Here is a 22,949-nt window from a genome sequence, read left to right on the forward strand (position 1 = left end):
CTGCTGAATAAAATATGCATTAAAATTGGAGGGATGGCAGTGGAATAACTTTGAGTAAAGCTTTATGAGAAAAGTATTTTAATTTCAGTATCGCATGATAGAAAATATGAAATCAGATTAAATTTGCTCTCAGTGTAACAAATTATGGAGATCTCTGCAAAGAGAGGTTTGCTACAATGTCTGTTATAGATCTTATGGAGCAAAGGGTGGCAGTACAAATAATAAAATAGCGGAAGAGAAAGTTCTTATTTATTTTGGTGTGCAAAATTGGTTTTGCATGCCACCTTTGACTTGGCTAGATGTGGGCGCAAGCAAACATAAGCTACTGTTTGTTTTTTTCTATCAGGAGAGAAATGAGAATGAGATACTTATCTGAAGGATCGTTGCACGAGCCTCTGGTCGTTGTTCATTAAACTTTATGTAGGTGCTGCGAGCATATAGCTGGGAATGGTCAGCCCGTTGCCGATTATTTCCCTGAGGGTTGGCTGCCGACATTTGTGCGGTGTCTTCTGCAGCCGGGTGTTAGATGTGCTCTTTGGAAATAAGCAAAAGCGGACATGTTGTTCTCATACGTGTCCCTTCCCTCTGTGGCTTGCCTGTATTTTTGATGCCTTGCACCAGCGGGAATTCACGTGTGGGTTGGGAAATAAAAAAATAGCATGAACTTGGGGTGAACTGCCAAGGGAACAGAGCCCTTCTGCAGCCTCGTCTATGCGTGGCCGGGTCTCGAACAATACCACCTGGTGTTCATTAACTACTACATAAATATGTTAAATTGTTTGGGGGAAAAACGTGGCACTACAGCGTGAATAGGCAAAGCCAGGGAGTTCATTAGTATCTCGCCCATCACGAGGAATAGTAATGGCCTGATGCAGTTTACATTGATTTTGGTGACAGAGCTCTCCTTGGTGGGGCAAAAGCTCAAGTTTTGAATTCGTTCATAATAATAAAAATCTCATTCCCACAATATCGTGTTTTCAGGGCTGATCTCTGAACTTCTGCAAAGCTCGCTCTGGGTCAACGCCGAGCAGTCTGTGACTCGGTGCTTAATCTAGCATGTCAAATGTGTGGGGTGATGTCCGAGAAGAACTGTCACAAATCACTCTGGAGAGCGGAGGGGGAAGGCATCAGGAGACCAAGGACACAATGGTGCAGATTGATGTATGGTTTTATTAAAGCACAGTTTGTTGCATGATGGACAAGTGTTTCAGCTCACCCTTTAACATCTTCATCAGGGTTTAATACAAGAAGTTTCTTGTTGTCAATACTTCTGGGGCAAAAATGGTGAATGTAGCCTTGCAGGAAAGTGGGGAAAAGATAAGTATTTTTATTTTGAAGATGTCTTTTTCACCAGTTAGATTTTTGAGATGTCACTAAGCTGTTGGTTTTTTTTAATTTGGCCCGAGCATGCCTGGTTAATTGGGTAGAACTCATTTTTGTAATCAGAAGGGTTTGGTGCTTTGGCTCTCTGCTTTGGTCTCTCCCCAATTATTCTGTGTAACAGTCTCCTTTCACAGCCAGAGCCGTAATCCTGCCCATTTGAAAATGACGGGTTTGTTTGGAGACCCATTTTCCACAAAACGCGACCAACCCTCTCTTGCCATCTTTTACAACTTGAAATGTTAGTTGCAGTAGCACAAATAAACTGCTCCATGAGTTTACCCGGGACTGACCTTAGGCTAAGCAGTCATTCCTTTGATCCTTCAAAAATACTGGGTTTGTGCTGACGATCCTCTTGGTCTCCAGATTGTCCCAATTTTCGAGACTTAATAAAAATGCAACCTTAAAAGCTCAGTGGGACCATCTCATTCTTTTAAAACAGCTGTGGATATGTGTCCGCTAGCCTGGTATGTAGACTACTAGAAAACTATTTTCTGGAAGATTTTCATGTCTTGGCTGCAGATTAGATCATTTGCCAGCTACATCTTTGTAAGCATGGGGTGTGTCCTCCTGTTTTGTTTGATTCCATGTGTCTCTGGCATCTCTTACTCTTTTGCTACGTTTTATTTAGTAACATGCTGCAATGTTATTCCTGTTTTCCTAGCAGATGCATCGCACAGTTGTGTTGTCAGTGCTCCCCCGTATTTTAACTGCAATGTTCTTGCTTATTGGGTTTAAATGTAAGTAGGAAAGATGGCCCAGGGTGATCCCAACTACTGTTGTCACACCCAGCCTCACCAAAATTTAACTCAGTGCATAGGCTCAGGACCTTGTTTTACTTTTCCCTAGGAGAGCACCGGCACCCTGCCTGCTCCCAGCGCCGTTTCGTGGCGTGGCCACTGACCCTGGGCTGGCAGTCGTAGCCCCCCTGCCCCAGAACACCCTTCCCTGGGGCTGGCTGCACGGAGCCTTGCACCTCCTTTTTCTGCAAGATATGCACGAGGAGCAGAAAGGAGCCGTATGCAACGCGTGGTCCACAGGAATAGTATCCCTGCCTTGGACAGAGGAGCCCTTTCTGTTGCCCTCGTGAACTTTATGTGTTTTTTTAGGAAATAATTTAACCACCCTTCTCCCCTTTGCAGAGGGGTCTGGCCGCTGGAACTCAATGGCTGGGTTTTTTGCTTATTAGCAGGAAAATCCCAGGATTTCTGTGCTCACGCATGGTTTCCTTATCCTCTGCATGGAGCCGGGCTGTCTGGGGGCTCCCCATGCATTGAGGTCAGCCCATGTGCCTTGGGACACAGGAGGGGCGACCACTGGCTTCCAGAATTCCCAGTCCGAGCCAAATGCTGATCTCATGCATCCCATTGAGTTCAGGGCTCACTGCCCCTGCTGCCTCTATTGTATGCCATGCAGAAACCTGGGGGATAGGTCTTGCAATGATTTATTAGATCATCCATGCCCCTCTTTCTGCTAATTCAGAAGTGTTCATAATCACAGGCTCGAATATAATGTGTGATTTAAAAGAAACTAGTGGTGACCCTGCACCACTGTGCATTATGTGGAGTGAAATGGGAATGAATCCTGTCGAACTTTCAATATCTCACCTTCCCAGTTTGAGAATTAATTTGCGTTAATTGTATTTTCTCATACGAACATCATGGCCTTGCCTGATTTTCAAGCTAACTTTTTGCTGTCATTTATGCCCAACACTAAATATCTGAAATACTCCGGGGAAATATATCCGTTTCATCTCTCCTCTGCGTTTAACTGACGCCAAACTATCCTCTGGGGATGCATGAATATAAGTGACGTTTTCCTACAACTCATTAAACGATGAGGGGTTTGCACAGGACCTAAGAAAAGTTAAGCATTTGCTAGTCAGACTAAAAATGTAATTAATACAAGTTGAAAATAGAAGCAATATGCTACTTATAAAATAATCTTGAAATCACATCTTGGTAAAGATTAAATTGCATCTGAGGGAAGGTGGCATGAGAGGGAACATATTGTACCCCCCTTCACTTCCCCAGGACGTGGGCTTTTAGCTCAATGAACTACAGGCTTTGTAATTAGCAGCAAGGCAATTAGATCGTCCGCGTTTCTGGGACCAATTTGTGCACTAATTGTGTTTGATTGTTTAATTTCTCTTGCTTACTGTAATTGAGGAGCGGTAGTGAACCCCTTTGCAAGAGCTCCTTAGGCAGAGTTGAGGTTTAGTTTTTGAAGCTGTCGAGGTATGGAAACGAACACATCTATTGCAGATCCAGTAGTGGAAACTCCAACCTGTTAGCTTTGTGTGAACTGGAAGAAAAGCAGAAGGGAAATCTAAAGAGCAATTAATTCCTGCTTTATTTGGGAAAGTCATGTTGGTGATGTGCATAAGGAGAAATTGCAGTTTGGGTAGACCTTGTACCTTCCAACATGGCCACACTGGTTGTAGATCCTTTGACTTCATTTATCACTGATGAATTATTGTCATAACATAGTTGAAGGATGGTCCAGCTGACCTTGTGCAGCAAAGTTCGCAGGAGCGAATTACTCATGCTGTGGTTTCTGCAGTTTCTCACAGGTGTTGCTGCTTTGGCATGCTGCACTTGATACCGTAGGGCTGATACGTCTGCTGCCTGCTGAGAGGGAGCTTTTGTTTGTTTCTGCTATTTTATTTATCTGAAGGAAGTGTTGCTTGAGGGCGCCCTGAGATGGAAGCTCTTCCAAGTGAAAAGATAAGAGAAAATGTCTTCAAGATGAAATGAGGTAGTAACCTGTGAACCTGGAGGTGTGGCCCAGAGACCGAGGAGGAGATGGAGGAGGCAGGTGGAGCTGAGATGTCAGCAGAAACATCAACCTCTGTGAGACTGGGCAACCTCCATCTGTATCAGATGTCCAGGGAGAGCAGGGCAATACTTCATCTCCTGCAGGAGGGAGGTGGAAGGGCACCGAACACCGCATATGTCCTACTCTCACAAGGAGGAGAACCACAGAAATGCCCACAAACTGGGAGTTCCTTCATGCCTGGCTTTGGCCAAGTGTTTCTATGGGAAAATTTGGTGTCTGAGACTTTTTTTCTCCACCCCCCCTTGCCCCCTGAACATCTGCAACTTCTGCTGCAACCCTGCAGTTGGCAGCAGCCCAGCTCGCGGCCTTCAGTCAAGGCCAGCTAGCAGATATCTACTGAGCTTGTGAGAGGGACAGGAGGGACAAATCCATCCTCACAAATAACTGTCCACTCCAACAACGTGTCTGCCCCAGAACCAGAGGCCTGACGTTTGGGAGCAGCTCTGCTCGAGGACTCCCCAGTCCTTCCCTGGAGGATGGGGATCTTCCATTGTCCCCAATGCTGGTGACAGCAAGGATGAGATGTCACCACCCTAATGAGACCTGACAAATGGGCAATTGGGCTGCTGCTTAGAGAATTTAATGGTTAATTTCCATAGCGCTGTGTCAGGGCAAAGGGCAGGAAGAAGTAATCCTGCTGCAGAGCGGGGATGGGGCTGCCTTTCCGCCTGAAAGGTGCTGGTGAAGCTGGAAAGATTGAGTTAACTAGGATTTCTGTGTCAGCGCCCAAGACCTTTTATAAACAGACTGTATGATCTAAATACCATGTGACTATTTCCCCTAACTGCAATCCAGTATCAAATTCAGAGTGGGCCATGCCATTTTCTATTAGATTGGTGCCTGCACTGTGCTGTGCACGGGAGGCTACTGCGTCTGGAAAGGGGCCGAGTTGTTTCAGAAGGAAAAGCGTGCCCGTAAGCTGGAGAACAAGTCTGTTCTGCCAGCAGAGGTTTAGCACCGTAGTAGCCAAGATGTCGGCAATAACTGCGTGAGGAGATATTTTTGTATGATGCTTGGCGGTTTTGGCTGAAAGCCATGAACTAAATGGGGCTTGTGAGCAAAGGGGAAAAGCCTCGTGCCTTCGATGAAGCTTCTTCGGGCTTCATGGAGAGAAGCATCTGTAGAAAATTACCATTTCAATTTATTTTTTTTTGGAAGAAAAGTGAATTGAAAACAGTTTTGTTGGGTCAAACAACTGCAGGTTTTAGGGCAGTGCATCCATATATAGATCCCCTTCCTTTAAGAATAAAAAGTAACTACATTTGATTTTTGTGTGTGGGTGTAAAAACAGAGAGTGTGAGTGTGCCAAACAGTCATTTTTGAATATGATTGATTTAATCCAAAATAGTTTTGGATATTCCACTGTCTGTGAAAGATCAGTATTACCTTAAATATTAAGTACTTTCTCAATCAGATGTAGTATGTTTGTATGTGTATTTTGCCCCCTGTGAAAGACAGAACTGTGTACCCATGTGTATCTACTCAAAATATTTGTGAAATATGGAATATTGAGGTTTCTGACGGTAGGCACTTCCATGTACATGGAAGTATCTATTTGTGTGCTACCTCTGTGTGTATGAAACAACAGGTAGAGCATGTTGCTGTGAGGAGCAGTGACTGCAGCAGTGGCAGGTGTTTAGCTTGATGAGTACTTTCTAGTTTAAAACAGTGGCCAGGCTGGCCTTGCTCCGAGACAGGGTTGTTTTGTAACACAGAAGGTTTTACAATTTTAATTCCTTGCCTATAATTAAATTTGTTTCAAGCATATAAAATGGAGGTGGGGAAGTGAAATCGATATGTTCATTTGTGGTTCTTGCAACTCATTAGAAGTGGTGTTGGCAGTTAAGCTAGTTGTAATTACAAGAGGCACGGAGTGAGGGTTTTTAGCGTGCAGCCGGAGGATTTCTGCCACCCTTTCAGGCAGGACTAACAGCCACGTGTCTTCTGAATCTGACAACTGGGCAAGTCCCAACAGCTACGCACAGACATCTGGAGATGGGCTGAGTCAGCAACTGGTCCCATAAAAAGGAGCATGTACAAGAGAGGGAAAACCGGTGTCCTCAAGTGGACGGCTTTGATCGGCGCTGCAAATGCAAAACCTTTTTGTGACTGTGATGAGAAAAACCAACAAATTCTTGGGCAGAGTTCCTCCCACTATTTTAATCTTGCTGTGTTTTAACTGAAAACACTGTTACTTGTCCTTCATGTTGTTAACCTATGTTAATCCTAGGTTGCCACCGAGAGTTGGCATTGAGCTATGAAGAGCGGCTCTCCTTGGGATGAGGGTCCTAATTTTTTTGCGCTGTAACGCAGGATTGCTTCTGAGACCATGTGAGCTGACAGTTTTACCGCAAACTGCTGATTTCCTGAAATGAGTAACAGGGCTTGTAAAGTCTGCCTTGTGTTGTTGGGGATTAAAAAAAAATAAAAATCCAAGAATTCCTCTCTCCTCCAAATCTTCATTATCTTAGCAGTACGAATGTTCAGCAGTTTCCCCATGTGAAAACTCAGTTGCTGTGGGGTGGCTCTGGGCAAGCAGCGAGGGTGATGCGTGTGCCACCATGGACGGCTCTCCTCTTGCGTAGGAAAGGAGAGGGAGAGGCTCAGGAGTCCAAACACATCTTCTTTCCTCATCCTGAGCATCACTTGTGACCCATGTTACATGTAGATATGTGCCCTGACAGCAAACTGTTCCAAAGTGCAGTGTGTCTACTTGGTGCTGATGCCTGTGCAGCTGATGATGGCTCCTGTTGTCCTCAGCTCAGGACCATCAGGACAGTGTCAGTATTTGGCCACTTCAGCTCCAGGTCTGTGTCTATTTAGGCATGAGAAACTAAAAAAATGTGAATAGTCCTGAATCCACACGCCTACCTGGCTCCCTCGCCGAGGTGGGCTCCAGCTGGCTTTGCTGGGACTTTTTCCTTGAGACCCCACAGGGAGCTGCTGGTCCCGTTTCTTTCATGTGGCTGGGAGAGGTTGGGTTTGTTTCCTTTCTGCTTCTAAGCAGGACTTCATTTTCCCCTGGCTGATACGCATCTGTGGAGTAAACCCAATGGAAATTGGCATTTCCCCCCTTCGGAAGGTTAAAACAATGAAGTTTAATGCACCATGTTGTGTGTTATCTGTTTCCCTGGCTATTTTTATGGATTTCATGGTGTTTTATTAAGAGTTGCTTTCAGATAAGAGCCAAGGGTGATGACAGCCCCCCCAACGGCCATTGCTCTGCTCACCTTGTGCGGGTCTCCACTGCCAGACAAACATTTGGAGGCAGAGGTGGAAGCCTCTCCACCCTGGAACATCTTTCCATTTAAAAAAAAAAAAAAAAAAAAAAAAAAAATTAAATACTAGCTACTCTGCTTTCAAAGTTGCTTAGGAAATATCTTGGGTATTGCAGAGCTCTTGGTCAGTCTAGGTGGAAAAATAACCCCCAGCCGGTGTGTTCTGGATGGATGCCAGCAGCCAGGGGAAACCGACGGCTCCTGCCTGGCTCGGCAGCTGCGTCCTCTTGGGGCTTTCCTGTCCCGCTCATTTTCAGGCACGTTTTCATCATTTTTAAGGAATTGTAATAATATGAGCTGTGTATTTAAGGTGCAGTAGCATTGCCTGTTCCTGGATGGCTCCCCACACCTGGGTGGATGGATGGGGATGCTCCTGAAAGCTGCTGGTTTTGGGATGGCTTCACGAGTGGTACCGTAGCACGTGTTTGTTTCTGCTGAAATTAGTTCCCTTCATACAGGGACGTGGGGAAAATACGCTGCATCGTTTGTCAGCAGCGTCACAGAGGGAATAAGACCCTTTGGAGCATGGACAAGGAAAATGCAATAGTCACTTGATGTTATTAACAGCAGCCAGCTGAAGGTAGAGACAGCCCGCATCAGCTGGAGCCTTTCCTGAGATATGTGAAAGTAACGTGGAGCCTCTGGTTTGCCAAAAAGGTGCAGTTTTGAAGGGTGCGAGCTTGTGTTGGAGTGTGAGTGTGGGAGACCCATCGCTGCTTCCCCAGACATCCCAGTGGGTCTCCAGCTACCCTGTTTCATTTCTTCCTGGTCTAATTTTGCACTTTTCCACTACCCTCTAAAAGAAGCTGTTAAATCTTGTTGCAGTGCAGTCTCTGATGACTTTATTGCTGTCTTACAAAGGACAGTCACTGACTGGTTAAATTCTAAATGGTGACAGACCTGACCGCAGGGGAGGACAGCTGAAGGTTCATGTGAGAATCATGGTTTCGGTGAGGTTGGGTGGCTGGGGACCGAGGTGGTGGCCAGGCTCCTCGCGGGTTTGCTCTGCTCACCCTTGTTCTCTACTGTTGCCCAGGTGAGCTTTTTTCGGCCGCCGCATGAGTACATCCTCACCCGGTGATGGCCTCGCAGCCCACGGCGGCATGGGTGCTGCTGCTCAGCCTGTTGGCCGCCTGCCTGCCCGCCGTGCAGCCCAGGGACTTCACCGTGAAGGACATCGTCTACCTCCACCCTTCCAGTAAGCCCACTTTGCGCAGGCTGCAAAGCCACGGGCGGCCACGGCGTGGGGATAAGGACAAGGGCAAATGTGTGTTAGGGCAGCAGAAACATCAGGGCTGAGCTGAGCTGAGCAAAGGTTAAACAAACATCCCCAGCTCTCATAAAACCGAGTGGATGTAAAACCAGAGCATTGCTTCCCAAAGCGTATGATGGACAGCTAGGGTTACAGGCAGCTGCTGAGCATGTCGGCTTCTTGTTCACTATTTTCTGTTCCTCAAGAACCTCTCTGGCAATGAGACCAAGCTCTGTGGCCACGCCGTTTGCCCGAGTACATCAACAGCTGTGAGCAAGGGCCAAATGTGACCGGCAGCAGCCGCTCCTGCCTTTATTTCAGTGAGTCCCTGAAGCAATGCTATAGCAAAGTTTTATGCATCTTATTATTATATTCATAATAGATCATCCACAGATTCTCCTTTCATTAGCCTGTTGGCTTTATCAGATACAAACTTATTTTAATTCTACAAGAGGACAACTGTACCAGCCATCTGTTCCCAAAGAAAACTCAGTGCCTTTCTGAATTTGGCTAAAAAAATTGTATTTTGTACAAGCAAGATGAAATTCCTGTTTTATGCCGTAGCCGTGACCTGCTAGAGGCCGAGGGTGAGGGGGTGGGTTTAGTTAGTGCTGTTGTGTTGTCCCGCCCAAAGCTGTTCCTTTAGGGCAGTGCCAGCCCCACCAGAGATGCTCCCAAGTGACTTGCTGGCCCTTACCCAGAGCAACCTGGGGGAAACGGGCAGCAAATGCCTCTTGCTTCACTTCTCATACCTGAGCAGGGTCTGGCCCGGAGCTGGTGGGCAAGGGGAGGAGAAGAGGAGGGAGAGGTGAGATGTGGCCTGTAGAGGTTCAGCTTACTTGGCCCTGTGGAGATAAATGTAACCTGTTCAATGTTTGGCTTCTGAGAAGGTGGCAGCATCTTGAGGATGTATTGAATGTGCTACAGAAGCCCTGCCAGGAGACCACTTAAGGAGTCACGCTCTTCATTTGGCGAGATACATTAGGATAGAGTCTGCTGATAAAAGCAGAGGTTCAGCACCAGCACACTGATTTTTCTTTCCTTTGGGGACATCAACTTGCCTTCCAAAGGGGTAGCTCATTTCCTCAGTGGAACAGTTTCCAGAAGTATTTAAATCCATCTGATATTTTGTTATCAGCACTGATAAAGTAGCAGTATTGGATGTGAGCTCTGATATCAAGAGAATAAGTACTCCTTGCTCACATCAGCTCCCTTTGAAGTGAGCAGTGGGCGCTTTTGCCAGGTAAACACGGCTGAACCGAGTTCTTGTTGTACCTGTATGTGCCTTTCCTGCACTGCTTTTGGTAACAGGATTTTCACAAATTGGGACTAACTTGATGAAGTTGACGGGTATATTTGTAGAAAGATATGTCTAAAGAGAACAAATGTTGCTGTGTGCCTCTGGAAAGCATGGTAGAACCAGAAGAACTGGCTCATTTTTACCGCATATTTTCTATTCTTTTCAGCCACACCATATCCTCATGGATTTAAGTGTTTCACCTGTGAAAAGGCAGCAGATAATTACGAATGCAACCGATGGGCCCCGGATATCTATTGTCCAAGAGGTAACCAGCCGCATGGTAGCATTTAATTTAAACCCACCTTAAAACAACTGCTCGCTGTCCCTGACGCAGGACAGCACTGAGCCCCCATTATTCATTGAGCAGACTCGGATGCTGGTGATTGCTGCTCCCGCTTGTAAGCCCTCTCAACAAGAAAGATGTGTAAGTGATATGAGTAATCCTTTAAGCTTTTCTGTCTCTTTGAGGTGGATGAAGTTTAGGACTTTCATCTACTCCCCATCCTCCTCTAGCTCAGCTGGAAATTAAATCAGGCTCAGGTTTATTTAAGGGTTATATTTCTCTTACTGGTGAGTATGGGACTGATTCTTGCTTTCTTTGCTTCCTTCCCCTGTGGCACAAGCCCACACTTCAGCTTTTTTCTTCTTCACACCTCTTTTCAGCTGGCATTAAGGTATTTCTGGTATTTTTGGTTCATAACTCCTATTGGAGTCTGATGTCAGGAACAGCTCAGAAAGAGCTTTGGAATACAGGCACCCAAATATCGGATCCAGGTATCAGTGAGATCCCCAGATCTCCTCCTCCCTTACCAACTCTCTTTTTCAGACACTCACAAGTCATTAAGATTGTCCACAGTCCCTGACGAAGCCTGTTTAGTTGGGTTGGGCATGGGCTGGGTCCTCACCAGCATGGGAACCACATGCAGGCAGGAGGATGCCGGGACTGTGACAGTCAGACGGATGCTGCTGGGGCTGTGACAATCGGAGGGTGCTGCCGGGGCTGCCTGCTACCCTAGTGCTTTCTCTGGGCTCGGCAGCCCTGTTCAGCATCCATCCAGGATGTCTGTGGTCTGTTGTGGGGCAGGGCTCCCAGAAAAAAAATATTTATTTTGGAAGGAGAAAGACAGTGACCTGCTCTGCGAGGACAAACCAGCTGTGTTTGCAGCCTGTGTCAGAGCACTGCTATCTGTCCAACAATTTATTTGCTTTGAGCTGAAATCAGCACATCAACAACAATAAAAGAGATCAGGCTGGTTGGCACCAGATGAGACCAATATTCACGGACACTCCCTGTTTTGACAGGAGCGGGTGGTATTTTAGTTGCTGCCTGGGGATCCTGTGCCAGCAGAGAGGTGTGACTCCAAGGTCTGCCTCGAGTAACAACCAGCAGAAATGCCTTCACCAAAAAAAAAATGCTCATCTAGGAAGCAAAGTTAGTACATAACGGCTGTTTAGGGGAGGGGAAAACCGTGCTTTGGTGCATCTGTAACTAGTCAGCTGTGTTCATCCAGACCAGATCTGCTCGTTTCGGTCACCAGCCCTCCCACCTGCTGGTGCAAATACCCACCAAACATGAAGTAAGGATGGGGTTTTAGCCGTGAGAAGGGGCTAGCTGGAAATCTGGGTCTGTCTTTAATCTTCAGCACAGAGGACTTATTTTCTCCTTAAACCGGAGGGATCCGATAACGTTTTACTCCAGGCACAGTGCGTTGTGCCCAGCCTGCCGCTGCATGCCCTGTGGGGTTGGAGCACGGCTCTCCTGCAGCATGGACCCCAGCCCCTTGCTGCTGGCTGGCGGGTGAGGCCAGGGACCCCCCGGTGTGGTGATGGCTTCGAAGGAGAAACCTCTGAGTCAGCAGTCACTGTGTTTCAGAGGATCAGGGAAACCTGGAAAGGGGACGGGCGCTGGGTCCTCATGGCTCTGTCTCTGTTCTGTTGCAGTGGAAGCAAAGCTGATCATGTCCTTGCTCTCCACCTTGCTCCCCTTGGCGAGAACAGCCTTGCTTCAGGATGCCCCAGCACCAACAGCTTTTGTCGGCGTCTCTTAGCTTACGTGCGATGCGCTTCCTGCTTCCACATCACAAAGCTTTCCTTTAAGGCAGCCTTTTTTTTTTTTTTTTTTTCCTTCTTGGTTGCGTTAATTTTCAAATGGAATTCTGAGTTTGTGTAAGGAAGCAGCAGAAATGCAAGCTCAGGTTTGAGGCATGACTGCAGGCGTGCTCGGGGAGGGGGGAGGCTGGGGTTATCTGCTTGGGTAATTACCTTATCTCTGGGAGTCAGAGGGTTATGCTTATGGCGTGGCCTCCCTCGCCACAGTGATCCCAACCCTTGCTTGTTTGGCTTGGGTTAAGTGGTGGGAGAAAATAAGGAAACTCCATCCTCCTATTACTAACTGTTTTATTTTAAGACAGAATGCTACCAAGTAAACCAAAATCTTATTATTAACTATAATGTAGGACTTAAAGGGAACCACATTTTGAATAATAAAATTCATTATAATGGAGAGTAAATAGATTAATACCTGTATTGAACAGAGATTAGAAAAAGCATTTCCTAGAAGGCAGGCCTCCTGCTATGCGTTAACCTTGTTTTCTGTTATTTATTAGCTTCAGCTCAAGCAGAAATTGTGTTAGTGATCTAATTTGTATGGAAATACTGCAGTCAGAATACTCCCAGTACTCTATTTTCAGGTGGTCTGTGGGTGGGCTGGTAACTCGGGAAGGGGATGATGGCCACGACCATCGAGGTGATGTTCCAGCATTCTCAGAGGCTGCGGTTTGGGAGCAGGCTCTCACAAGTCAGTGTGTGATTCTGAGCCCTTTGAAACACCAGATTCAGTGTTTTCCTGCCCAGTTTAAAGCAGGGAGGTCCAGTTTCTCCTACTGGAGACCCGTACAAGCCTTGCAGGGTCTCAACATGTGGGGCTGGTTTGCTTATGTTTAGCCTGGATGTTGGTCTGCACCGTGGCTTTTGGTTTCAGTAGCTGGTTCCTTCACTCATGCTTTCTTTGAGGGTACTGAAGGGTGCCCATGAGGGGGACCCCATACGGAGCGTGTGTTTTAGCCCTTGGGTGATGCTGCCGTAGGTCAGCATTGCTCCTGGTAGGTCGAGACTGGGGCACTTTGTTGTATATAGACCTTTGGAGATACCTTGTAGCTGAATCTTAGCAAGACAGTTCTGCCAGAGGAAGGGGAAAATGCAAAAGCAGAGGGGACGGTGTCACCTGTCATGCCATCAGCGTAAATCAACTGCCGTGAAAATCCCCCAAATAATCACAGAGCAACTATCTCATTTTCAAATTATTTTATAATGCAATGTGTTGCTGGAGAGCCTGAATATCACACCACAATCAGTCTGACTCTCAAGTGCCTTTAAAGACACTCTGGAACCACAACATTTAGGAAATAGAAATCCATGCATCCCACTGAGAACCATCCTTCCTTGTGGCCGTGCTGCCGCCTGGGGAGCACGTTACTTAGAAACATCAGCTTTCATACTACAATATTTTATTTTAATTGCTCTAAATGTCTCTGTTCTTTTCAGTAAAATGTTGATAGTGTTGGGCCCGCTCAGCTTGGAGTTCCTCCCCGTCGCCCCTGTCCCTCCTCTAGGCAGCCTCCCTACCTGCCGGGCAGGTGTTGCGGGTGAGATGGGATGCTCCCCACCTCTGCTTTGCTCTGGGCTCCCCCGGCGCTCTCTGGACCACTCCTTTTCATAGCGCCCGTCCTCCTCATGCTTAGCCTGCTCTGAGGAGAGAGGCGAGCCAGAATGCAGTGCAAGCGTTAATATTGATTGGAGTGAGTGGATTTTGTTGCTTGTTGTGGAGTTAGTTTGTGGCTGCGGCCCTGCCTTGCAGGAGATGTTAGCTGTCAGTGACGGCTGTGCAAGGAGAGGCAGGCTTGGTCCCGCGTGTGGGCAAAGTACCTATCTGCAAGATGTAAAAAACCACACTTGGAAGACAGAAACAGCCTAAAAAGAGTTATGGGGTGCTGGGAGCTTTATTTTTTCCATCTGGGACCCATCAAGGGCGAGCTCCACTGCACAGAGCCACTGCAGGAGACATCAAGCTCCGGTGACGCGCGCAGGTTGTCCGGGGAATGTTGCTTCCAGGCAAGGGACTGGGAGAAGCTCAAAGCCGTCGTGCAGAGGGTGCTCCCATTCGAGGAAAAGCAGGAGCTTCAGCCCTTGTGGCAGGAGAGTCTGGGCACACGTGAGAAGGTGGCCAGTTGAGGGAAGCCAGCACACCATGCGCCGCCAGCCCCCGGGGATAAGCGCAGTCTGTTTGCTGCGGATATCGCACTTGAGTTAAGAGCAGGTCAAAGATACGACAGATGTCTGGGGGGTTTATTGCCTAATGAATAACGCGTTCAGTCGGCAACCTCGCTCGGCTCTTGCCGCATGCCTCAAACATGACAAGTATGCAGGGCTTTGCCCATCAGAGACGAAGGCTGAACGGGAATGTTCGCTTTAAATTAATTGCACATTCTTTTTTCCCTGTGAAAGCAACAATTTTATTAATAATAAGGTTGATTAATAAGAAGCAAGGCATAATTTAGAGAGGAAATATATAATGGCATGTTTCCTGTTTGGAAAACCCAGTGTTTTCTTTCATCTTGGAGTGCTAGGAAGGGGAACAGCACCTTCATCTTCCCCCGAACGATTAATGCCTGAAATAAGCCCAAATTCCTTCATGCCTGAGGATAACCACAGCATTTGTCAGTCATTTGGCTTTGAATTTTCCTCTGTGCTTTACAAGTGTTACTAGAGAAGTAGCTTAAAAGAGGAAGAGGAGGAGGAGGATGGTCTCCCCTGGGGATGAGGGAGCCCACAGGAGAAGCATGCAGAAGATGCAATGGGGATAGGAGGGACAGACTCCATTTCATGGTGCTTTTTCCAAAGACTGGGAAACTGAGAAAGGCATAAATCCTCCCAGCTGTTCTGCTGGTATTTTGGCCTTATTCTATAGGTGATAAAACTGAGGGACAGAGAAAAGGTGAAGGATCTTCTCTGGGCTGTGCAGGAGCCGTGGGAGAGCCAGGATTCGGGGCATGAGCATCCAGGACGCGGGTTGTTAAGACATAGGGAAAGGCGCCTCCAATGTGCAATGCTTTGGGTAGTCCTACAGAATTAATCGTTGTGCATGAAGCTAAGAAAAAATATCAAACCTAGACAAATGAAAGCTTCAGACATAAACAGGTATTGTGAATGTTTTCTTTTTTTGCCTATAAAACTAACAGGGCATGAGATTTGGGCTTTTTGTCTGAACCTCCCTCCACAACTTGGTTCTCTAGTGTGGGTGCATTTCTTTGTCACGTTGAGGCCTGCACTGTATTGGGAATAAATCTCTGTATTCCACAGTGCTTTGAAACCTCAGGTTTGCACCAGAGCTTGGGGTGTGGGTGTGTATTTAGTAACATTTATGTATTGCAATAAATACATCAACATTATCTTTTGGGTTTTTTTAAATCCCAAGATTTGGAAAGCAAAAAAAATCTGACTTTTTTCCCATTTCTTCCTATTGGTAGACTATCATAAAACTCACATTTGACAGATAAACACGTTTTTCTGTCTTTTTAGATACAAGATACTGCTTTAGCCAACACATGATGAAAGTTACTGGAGAGAGTGTATCTGTCACCAAACGCTGTGTACCATTAGAGGACTGTCTGTCTACAGGATGCACATATGTAAAGCATGAAGAATACAAGGTATAGGATAAAAATCACTTTTTTAAAAAATATGAAAACTGGGCAGAATCCTTCTGGCTTTCACCAGAAGTCTGACTGGTTCAGTGGGTAAATCGACATCGGCAAAAATGAAGTTTCTCTTCTTAACGGGCTCCAGCTCATTTCCATTTGTTACTAGAGAAACAAAGGAATAACCTCCCCCCAAACAAAAGAACAATCCCTTTCAGTCCCTCTCCCAGCTCAGGGGAGCATGGGGCTCCCCTTGGGCTGAGGAGCGCCTCGCCTGCAGAACTGCGTCTGCTTCATCCCCTTTGCCCTCTGCAGCTGCTGCCCACCCACCTTCTCGTGGTCTTCTTGCTGAAACAGGTGGGGAAAGCCCCGAAACCTTCGGAGCAGACGCTTTATACCAGAATCAAACGGTTATTTATTAAAGATTTTTCTGAAGGTCAATAGTCGACCTTCTTGAGCTTTTCCAGCAGGTTAAGATCAAAGGGCATTCTGAGCTGCCAGGCACGCTGCAGCCTTAGCTCTTGTTTTGCACGTAATTTTATGCTCTCCTGGCCTTGGGTCCTTTACTCTTGTTGCTCCAAACCCATGTGCTCTGGCAGGGTTACTGGAACCGGCCCTTCCTTGCCCCGACAAGGCAGAGCTGCGTGTCCTTGTGGGCTGACACACGTCAATCACTCCAGGGCCTGCACATGAGGTGATAGGCAACAAAAAAAACCCCTATATTAATACATACTGTTTTTTTATTTTGGGGGGAGTTCTGGCTTTCAAGGTCTATTTCAACCCAACAACACTGGTTTTCAACAGTTGACTTATTTGCGGTACGAAAAAACCCACAAACCTCTTCAGAATATGGATGCATCCTCTTTGCACCAGCCAACATACTGTTCCTGTGCAGGTGGAATTGTGCTGCAAGTAGATGGAATTAGGGATAAAAAATAATAAGGGGAGGGGAGGAGAAAAAGGAAGAAGGGGAAAAAGAAAAAAGGGGGGAAGGGAGGAAAGAACAAAAAGAGAGGGGAAAAAGGGAGGAAAAAAGGAGAGAGGGCAGGAAGCCGGACTGGCCACTGTGCTCCTTTGCAAATGTATTATTTTCCGTATGTCTTTATTCGGGGGTATCGGTATTTTTCGAATAACCAAGTTATCACCTCGCTTGTTTCAGATCTGCACCTCCTGCTGCGAAGGAAGCATCTGCAACTTGCCCCTCCCAAGGAACGCCACAGACGCCGTATTTACCACCCTCTCCCCCCCCAACAGAACACAGAGACTCTCCCACCCCCTCCTGCTGACAACGGCGTGTCTCTGGCTGGGGCTGATGTCCCAGCACTGGGTCACCCTGCCACGCGCGGCAGGTCTGCACAGCTGAGCTGGGCGAGGACTCTGTGTCCGCATGCTACCCCTCCCCGTGGAGCTGGCGCTTCGGAGCCGGCTTTGAAAAAGACTGGGTTTCCTCCTGATGGTTTGTTAATGATGAAATAGTGAGCCTGGGATCTGGGTGTATTTGAAGGGTGTTAAGAAAAAAAGAAAAGAAAACAACCAAACAAACCAACTACCCCCCAACCCCCCACCCCAGTTTCTCTACTGTTTTCTGGAGAAACTCATGCAAAATATTCCCAGAATCCATGGCTGAGATCGATGCATACACTTTTCTTAATGTCTTTTCTCCATGGAGAAATGTTATTTAAAAGTACTCTATCACTGCTAGCTGCTAGTATCATCACTTACTTGTTCAAAACTTTCTTGTGATAACTTGTCAGAGCACTAACTCCGGTGTCCTGTTAACCTCTTTTGAGAACATACAGTAAATAATACATAGTCGGTGTGTTTTTGCAGTCTCCCCACATCTCCTGCTCATTTCGGAGAGGGCAGGAGCATGCAGTGGAGCAGCAGCAGCTGGAAGGGATGAGGTCAAGGGAGCAGCAGCAGCTTGGATCAGGCTGACATTGCGCACAGATGCTTCCTCCAAGGTTGTCCACCAGCAGCACGAAGAGCCACCCCCGTGACAACACGCGCTGGGATGTGCAGAACATCACTGCGGTTCTTAAAGTGAACCAGAGACACTCCGAGCCCTCTGCTCCTGCCGTGTGCTTAGAGGGGAGGCGGGTGGGCTGTCCCTGACCCGCCGGTGCAGGAGGACGTGCTGCCGAGGGCTGGCGGGTACCTGGGTGCAGTGCTGCTGCCGGCCGAGCCAGCGGGTTCCCTGCGCTTTGAGGGCTTTATGTATTTCCACGTTTTGGCATCCAGTTCTATAGCACAAGAGAGTTGATCCTGAATAGCTTCTGTTATTTACTGCACTCCCGCTATGGAGTAGGGACTGTTACTAGCTAGAGCTGTATTTTGGTGACCTGTGTTGCTTGTTTTGCTCAGAAATTGAGTATGCAATATTTATTTTTGTATGTTGAGTAGGATCTAAAGCGTTTAAAAAGTTCTTAATACTGATATTGCCAGGCAATATGGTTGTTTTGCAAGTGGGTAAGCCTGTAATATATAAATTATCGTAAATATATATATATATATATATTGTTTTGCATCTCTTTTAAAAAAAGAATCAACTTTGTTTTGCAAGGTCAGTAATAAAAGCAGGGTGTTACAGACTTGCTTTATAGTTAAACCAAACCTTTTTATGATTTTTTTTTAACAGCTATAATCATAACTTGTTCCGTTATGAGCTGATTTTTGGCTTCTTGTGCTCCAAGGTAACCTGTGTGTTATGAAGTTACAGTTTGCTTATGCTCTGAAGTGCTGTTCTGGGGGAGCCACTGCTGGAATCCAAATGCTTTCTACAGGGCTCATCCAGCAGCATCCGTGTCGGGTACCGTTACCAGTGAGAAACCCGCAGCGCTGAGCGTGCGAGGTGCTGTCCTGAGTTTTGTGGCCTTGGAGTGAGCTCCACTTGTACTCTGGTGAGTTTTACTGGGGGCAAAAGAAGAGGACTGAGAGCAGCACTTGCTCCCAGTTTAGTTTCAGGAGATTTCTCTGGGGAAGCAAAGCAGGCTGGAAGCCTTGGTGTGTTTTGCTGGGTGATGTTTTTTTAAAATGTATATATATGTGTATGTATATATATATATATATATATATCTCAGCAAAAACTGAACTTCAAAGACTGTTTCTTTCCTATTTTTAACCTTTTACATTAAATAACATTTTTGAGGAAAGGCTAGCTGACCTCACACACAAACCTTGCATTTTGCTGTCCTTTTAGTTCTTCTGTGACTCGCTCACAGATTGCTAGTATTAAGAGGGTGGTTGCAATCTCTTATTCTATGCAAGTTAGACCCATCTCTGGAGCCCCCCAAAAAATCAACCCTGCAGTCTTTATAAAGCCTGTGCCCTCCTCTGCAAGCTGTGCAAGGTACTTACGGGTTGGGGTTGGAGGGGTTTACAACTTCTCCAGCAGCAATTTAAATATTTATTACTGTTATTATTTTTATTATTGTGCTGCAAAATGGAAGATTTGAAGTGTGGAAGAACCTTGTTCAGTTGAGATACCTCTGCTGGGGCAGGGGTGAAACAGGCTTTCTGTGTTGGCTGAGCATTTTGGCAGCATTCTTGTGTCAGAGCAGGGCTGGATCCCAGGGCATGTGCTTTGAGAAGACGTGTTGGAAAGCCAGCGTGATGTCAAAGCATGGGAAATCCAGGATTACTGACAAATGACTTGCTGAGGTAGGCTCGAGGCTCAGGCCACGTTGCTGGTGGCCAGCAGTAGCAGCTTGTGGGGAGGTCCCTGCCGGTCACAGGGCTCGTACACTGGTTGTGGCAGCTCAACGGGATGTTATAAGGATTTAGATTTTTTTACTTAGGGCCTTGCAGTTGAACACATGCATTTAGGAGTCACTCCGTAAGACACCTAACCAGCAGCAAGAAGCAGATGTCACCTCCTGACCTGAGCTGGCTGCCTTGGTCCATGGCTCACAGTCAGGTTTCTGGCTGTGTTTTCTGGCTTCTCTGTATTTCCTCTATTTCCCATATATTTTGCAGTTCCACTGTTATTTAACAAGCCTAATCTGTGGTATGGTAACTGAGCTACTTTAACCACATGGGATGAGCTGAAGGAATGGCTGGATTTCTTTATAAGATGTTGGATTTCTAGGAGCACTGCCATGATGTGAAAGGTGAGGTGCCTGCAGCAAGATGACATGGGCTCCAGTGCTAGCTGGCTTGTCGTGTGTGCTAACGGGTAGGACTTTCATACTGTGTTTAGCGGGACCTCAGACCCAGAGACCTTTTTAGGGACCTAGTAGCATGCTCCACCCAAAGGCTGGGATGCCACTGATCAGATTTGTTATTGGCATCACAGAGGTATTAAACCAAGCCAGTTAATTCTACTCCCTTTGTAGTTAGCAGAGGAAAAAGTGGTATTTCAGGGCCTGATTCATTGTATGCGAAGGTGGATGGTTAAACTGTCTCAAGCCATGCCTCAGAAAAGTAGCTTGGATGTATACTGCATGCCACCTAGGGTACCCCGCTGCCAGCCACATGGTTATGCCAAGACCAGTGTTTGCACATCCCTGAGCAGGCATCACTCCTATGCCCATCCCCAGCTTTGCCCTGACCGTGATGGTCCTGCTGCTGGAGAAAGTCCCAGTTATTGTGCTGGTCCCTCTCCCCCACCGGTGTGCCACAGCTGTGCCCTTCAAAAGGGATCCGAGTCCTGTCCAGCTGAGCTGCTACCTCTGGCTGTGGTATGAGGATTACGGACAGAGCTTAAAAAAGTAAATTAAGGTGACCGAGACCAAGTGGGGACCCTGCCCAGGATCCTCTCTGGACCAACAGGTCGGCGTGCCCGGTCTGTCCGCAGAGCTGTCGGGGTTTTTAAAGCACATAAATGCTGAGCTGCACCGTATTTATTTTTAGGCTCTATAGATGTGATACTGCTTTTAAATGTCTAATTTTTTAACTCTTGTAAATGCTGTATATTTGTATAAATAAATGTTTAAAATATTCAGATGATGTGTGAGGTGTCTGATAACAATGTACAATTGCCATCACCAGCCCTGCTTTTCAGTGTGGTGCCACCCCTGTGCTGGGACACTGCTGTCCCCTTTTCCTTTCTCCGAGGTTCTACAAGCAAAAAAAAAGCCCAGAGCTGAGCTGTATTCAGAGCATTTTGTTTTAACTCCTCCTGTAGCTAATGAATCTTCCCATGGTTTCCTCCTGTTCAGCTCCCATGGTTACTTGTTACAAATTGTTTTATACTGGGCATTTAATAAAGTAAGTCTGAGGAGGTTCCTGTTTAGTTTGTGACTCTTGGATCTTCCTTTTCCTCACCTACTCTGGAAAAACTAAGTTTTCTGTAATTGTGCTGTCACACTAATTTTGTCCCAGCATGTTCCGGGGGTTGGGGGTGGTGGGGGTGGTGTGGGTGTGCGCAGTTATTTCTAATTCCTGCTCCTGAAACCAACAATTATTTGGATGTAAACCACTTCATGTAGCTAATGAAAGGTTTCAGACAAAGTTATTTGTGAGTAACGAGAAGCTGGAGGCAGAGCACAGTGTTTCTGCACAGTCCTTTAAAGTGAATAAATGCAATTTACAGCAGTAGCACAGGAAACTACAGTATATTGACTTACAGCTCCTGAACTTCCCCATAGTCCTAAAATAAATTTCTCTCTGGCAGTTCAGCATTTGGTGCACCTTTGGCTTACAAATGTGCCTTGAAGTAAGAGACTTTGTTATCCCATTTTGACAGGTGCCTCTGGGAACACCAGTCGGTGCTCGGGGCCAGGAACAGGATAACCCCCGGGGCATGCCGCCTTACACCACCTCCCCAGCTCGTTGTTGAATTACCGATTTTTGGTATTACAGCACGGTGAGCTGAGGGCAGGTGTTAAGTTAACAAATGCTTCAATTTCTGCAAAGCAGTTGAATTCATTGTCAGTAAAAACAATTCATCTTGACTGCACCACCCTTTCCCTCCCCATGAACGCCGCTAGAAGCAGCCTTTACCCGCTTGCTTGGGAAACTGTCAAGCAGCCCAGCCCAGCTTTCAACACCCCAGTTAATGCAAAACCCACCCTGCACCAAGGCAGCCCAAGCAATGCTCAACCTCCTGACTGCTCAATCCTACAAGTCTTAGGCTAAACAAACAGCAGGATATTTTCAACATGATGGGCACTATCCACAATAAAGGCAAACAAATGCAACATAGGGCTAACGATACTGGAAACATAAAGCGATATCAAACTGTTAAAAAAAATATCCAACACCTCCCAGAGGTTTTTATGCCAAGCAGCAATCTGAGCAAGCCAGCTTTCCTGACTTTTATAAACATTTCATTACCAGTGTAAAATTTAAATACGTTTTACTTGTGCTACAGACATTCCCATCAAGCTCTACTGAAGACAGGCTAAACCTGAACTTGTCACTCCACATGTGTTAGAAATGGCTAACCCCAACCTCCTACCCAAAAAGTGTTGATTTGGGACTGTGGTAAGGGGCTACCAGCCAAGTCCTTTCTGCTGCCGAGTGCTGGAAGGAGAATATTTTAAGCAGGTAACTATTTTAAAGGGACAAGTTGCTCAGGTTTTTCCTGTAAAAAATGTAAATTATCCTCCTGCTGTGAGGTTGTGTGCCATGCAGTGCTGTTTCTGGACAGCCAAAAAGAGCTGCACCTGAGGTCCATGACAGGTGGCACAGGGAACAGAAGAATTCAGGGTTGATTTTACTGACCCCATAGCTGACCACCAGGAATGGGTATCGCTTACTGTTCACACTCAACTAATGTCTTACCAACCTAAGCACAGGTAAGGTGCAACACGTGCACCCATGGATTTTTCACAACCAAAATAATGGGTTGTCACCTAAAAACATCCCCCTAACCAAAGATTTGAGTTTCCTCCAGGGGAAATATATTACAAGGAGTCAATTTCCCAACATCTTCTACCAGTCATCACAGTCTCTACAAGATATTGCTGCGTCTCTTTTAGCCACAAAACCTTCCCCGAAGTCCAGCTCTCAGACTACATTTGCTTGTCTTAAAGCCTTCCCAATCTGCCAGACACTGCAGTTTCAGCGGCAGAGATTACTTTCTCAGTGAAGCATAACACCCAGCTGCATGAAATTTCAGTCTGATAATCCTGTTATGTTCCCCTGTCAGACTCCATGCCGATGGGACTTTTGTGTTTGTGCAGCTCCTGAAATAGCAGCCTGAGCCTTACTGAAAAAAAAAAAAGTTAAAAGCAAGAATTGCCATTGCCAAGGTGAAGGGC

At 46.5% G+C, this 22,949-nt stretch overlaps 1 protein-coding gene across 4 annotated transcripts in view; it reads left to right on the plus strand.

Annotated features, from left to right (window-relative positions):
- LYPD6 (LY6/PLAUR domain containing 6) overlaps positions 1-20,686 on the plus strand; it is a 38,152-nt gene extending 17,466 nt beyond the window's left edge. For all 4 annotated transcript variants that reach the window (XM_027814654.2, XM_055718086.1, XM_027814650.2 and 1 more), the window contains exons 2-5: positions 8,533-8,694; positions 10,215-10,313; positions 15,626-15,756; positions 16,904-20,686. In XM_027814654.2, coding sequence (XP_027670455.1) covers positions 8,577-8,694; positions 10,215-10,313; positions 15,626-15,756; positions 16,904-17,107 — 552 coding nt within the window. In that variant the 5' untranslated portion in view covers positions 8,533-8,576 and the 3' untranslated portion in view covers positions 17,108-20,686. The remainder of the gene's footprint in view (positions 1-8,532; positions 8,695-10,214; positions 10,314-15,625; positions 15,757-16,903) is intronic.
- Positions 20,687-22,949: the final 2,263 nt, after the last annotated feature.

This window comes from Falco cherrug, chromosome 8 (genome assembly GCF_023634085.1).
Source record: "Falco cherrug isolate bFalChe1 chromosome 8, bFalChe1.pri, whole genome shotgun sequence".
Taxonomy (NCBI): domain Eukaryota; kingdom Metazoa; phylum Chordata; class Aves; order Falconiformes; family Falconidae; genus Falco; species Falco cherrug.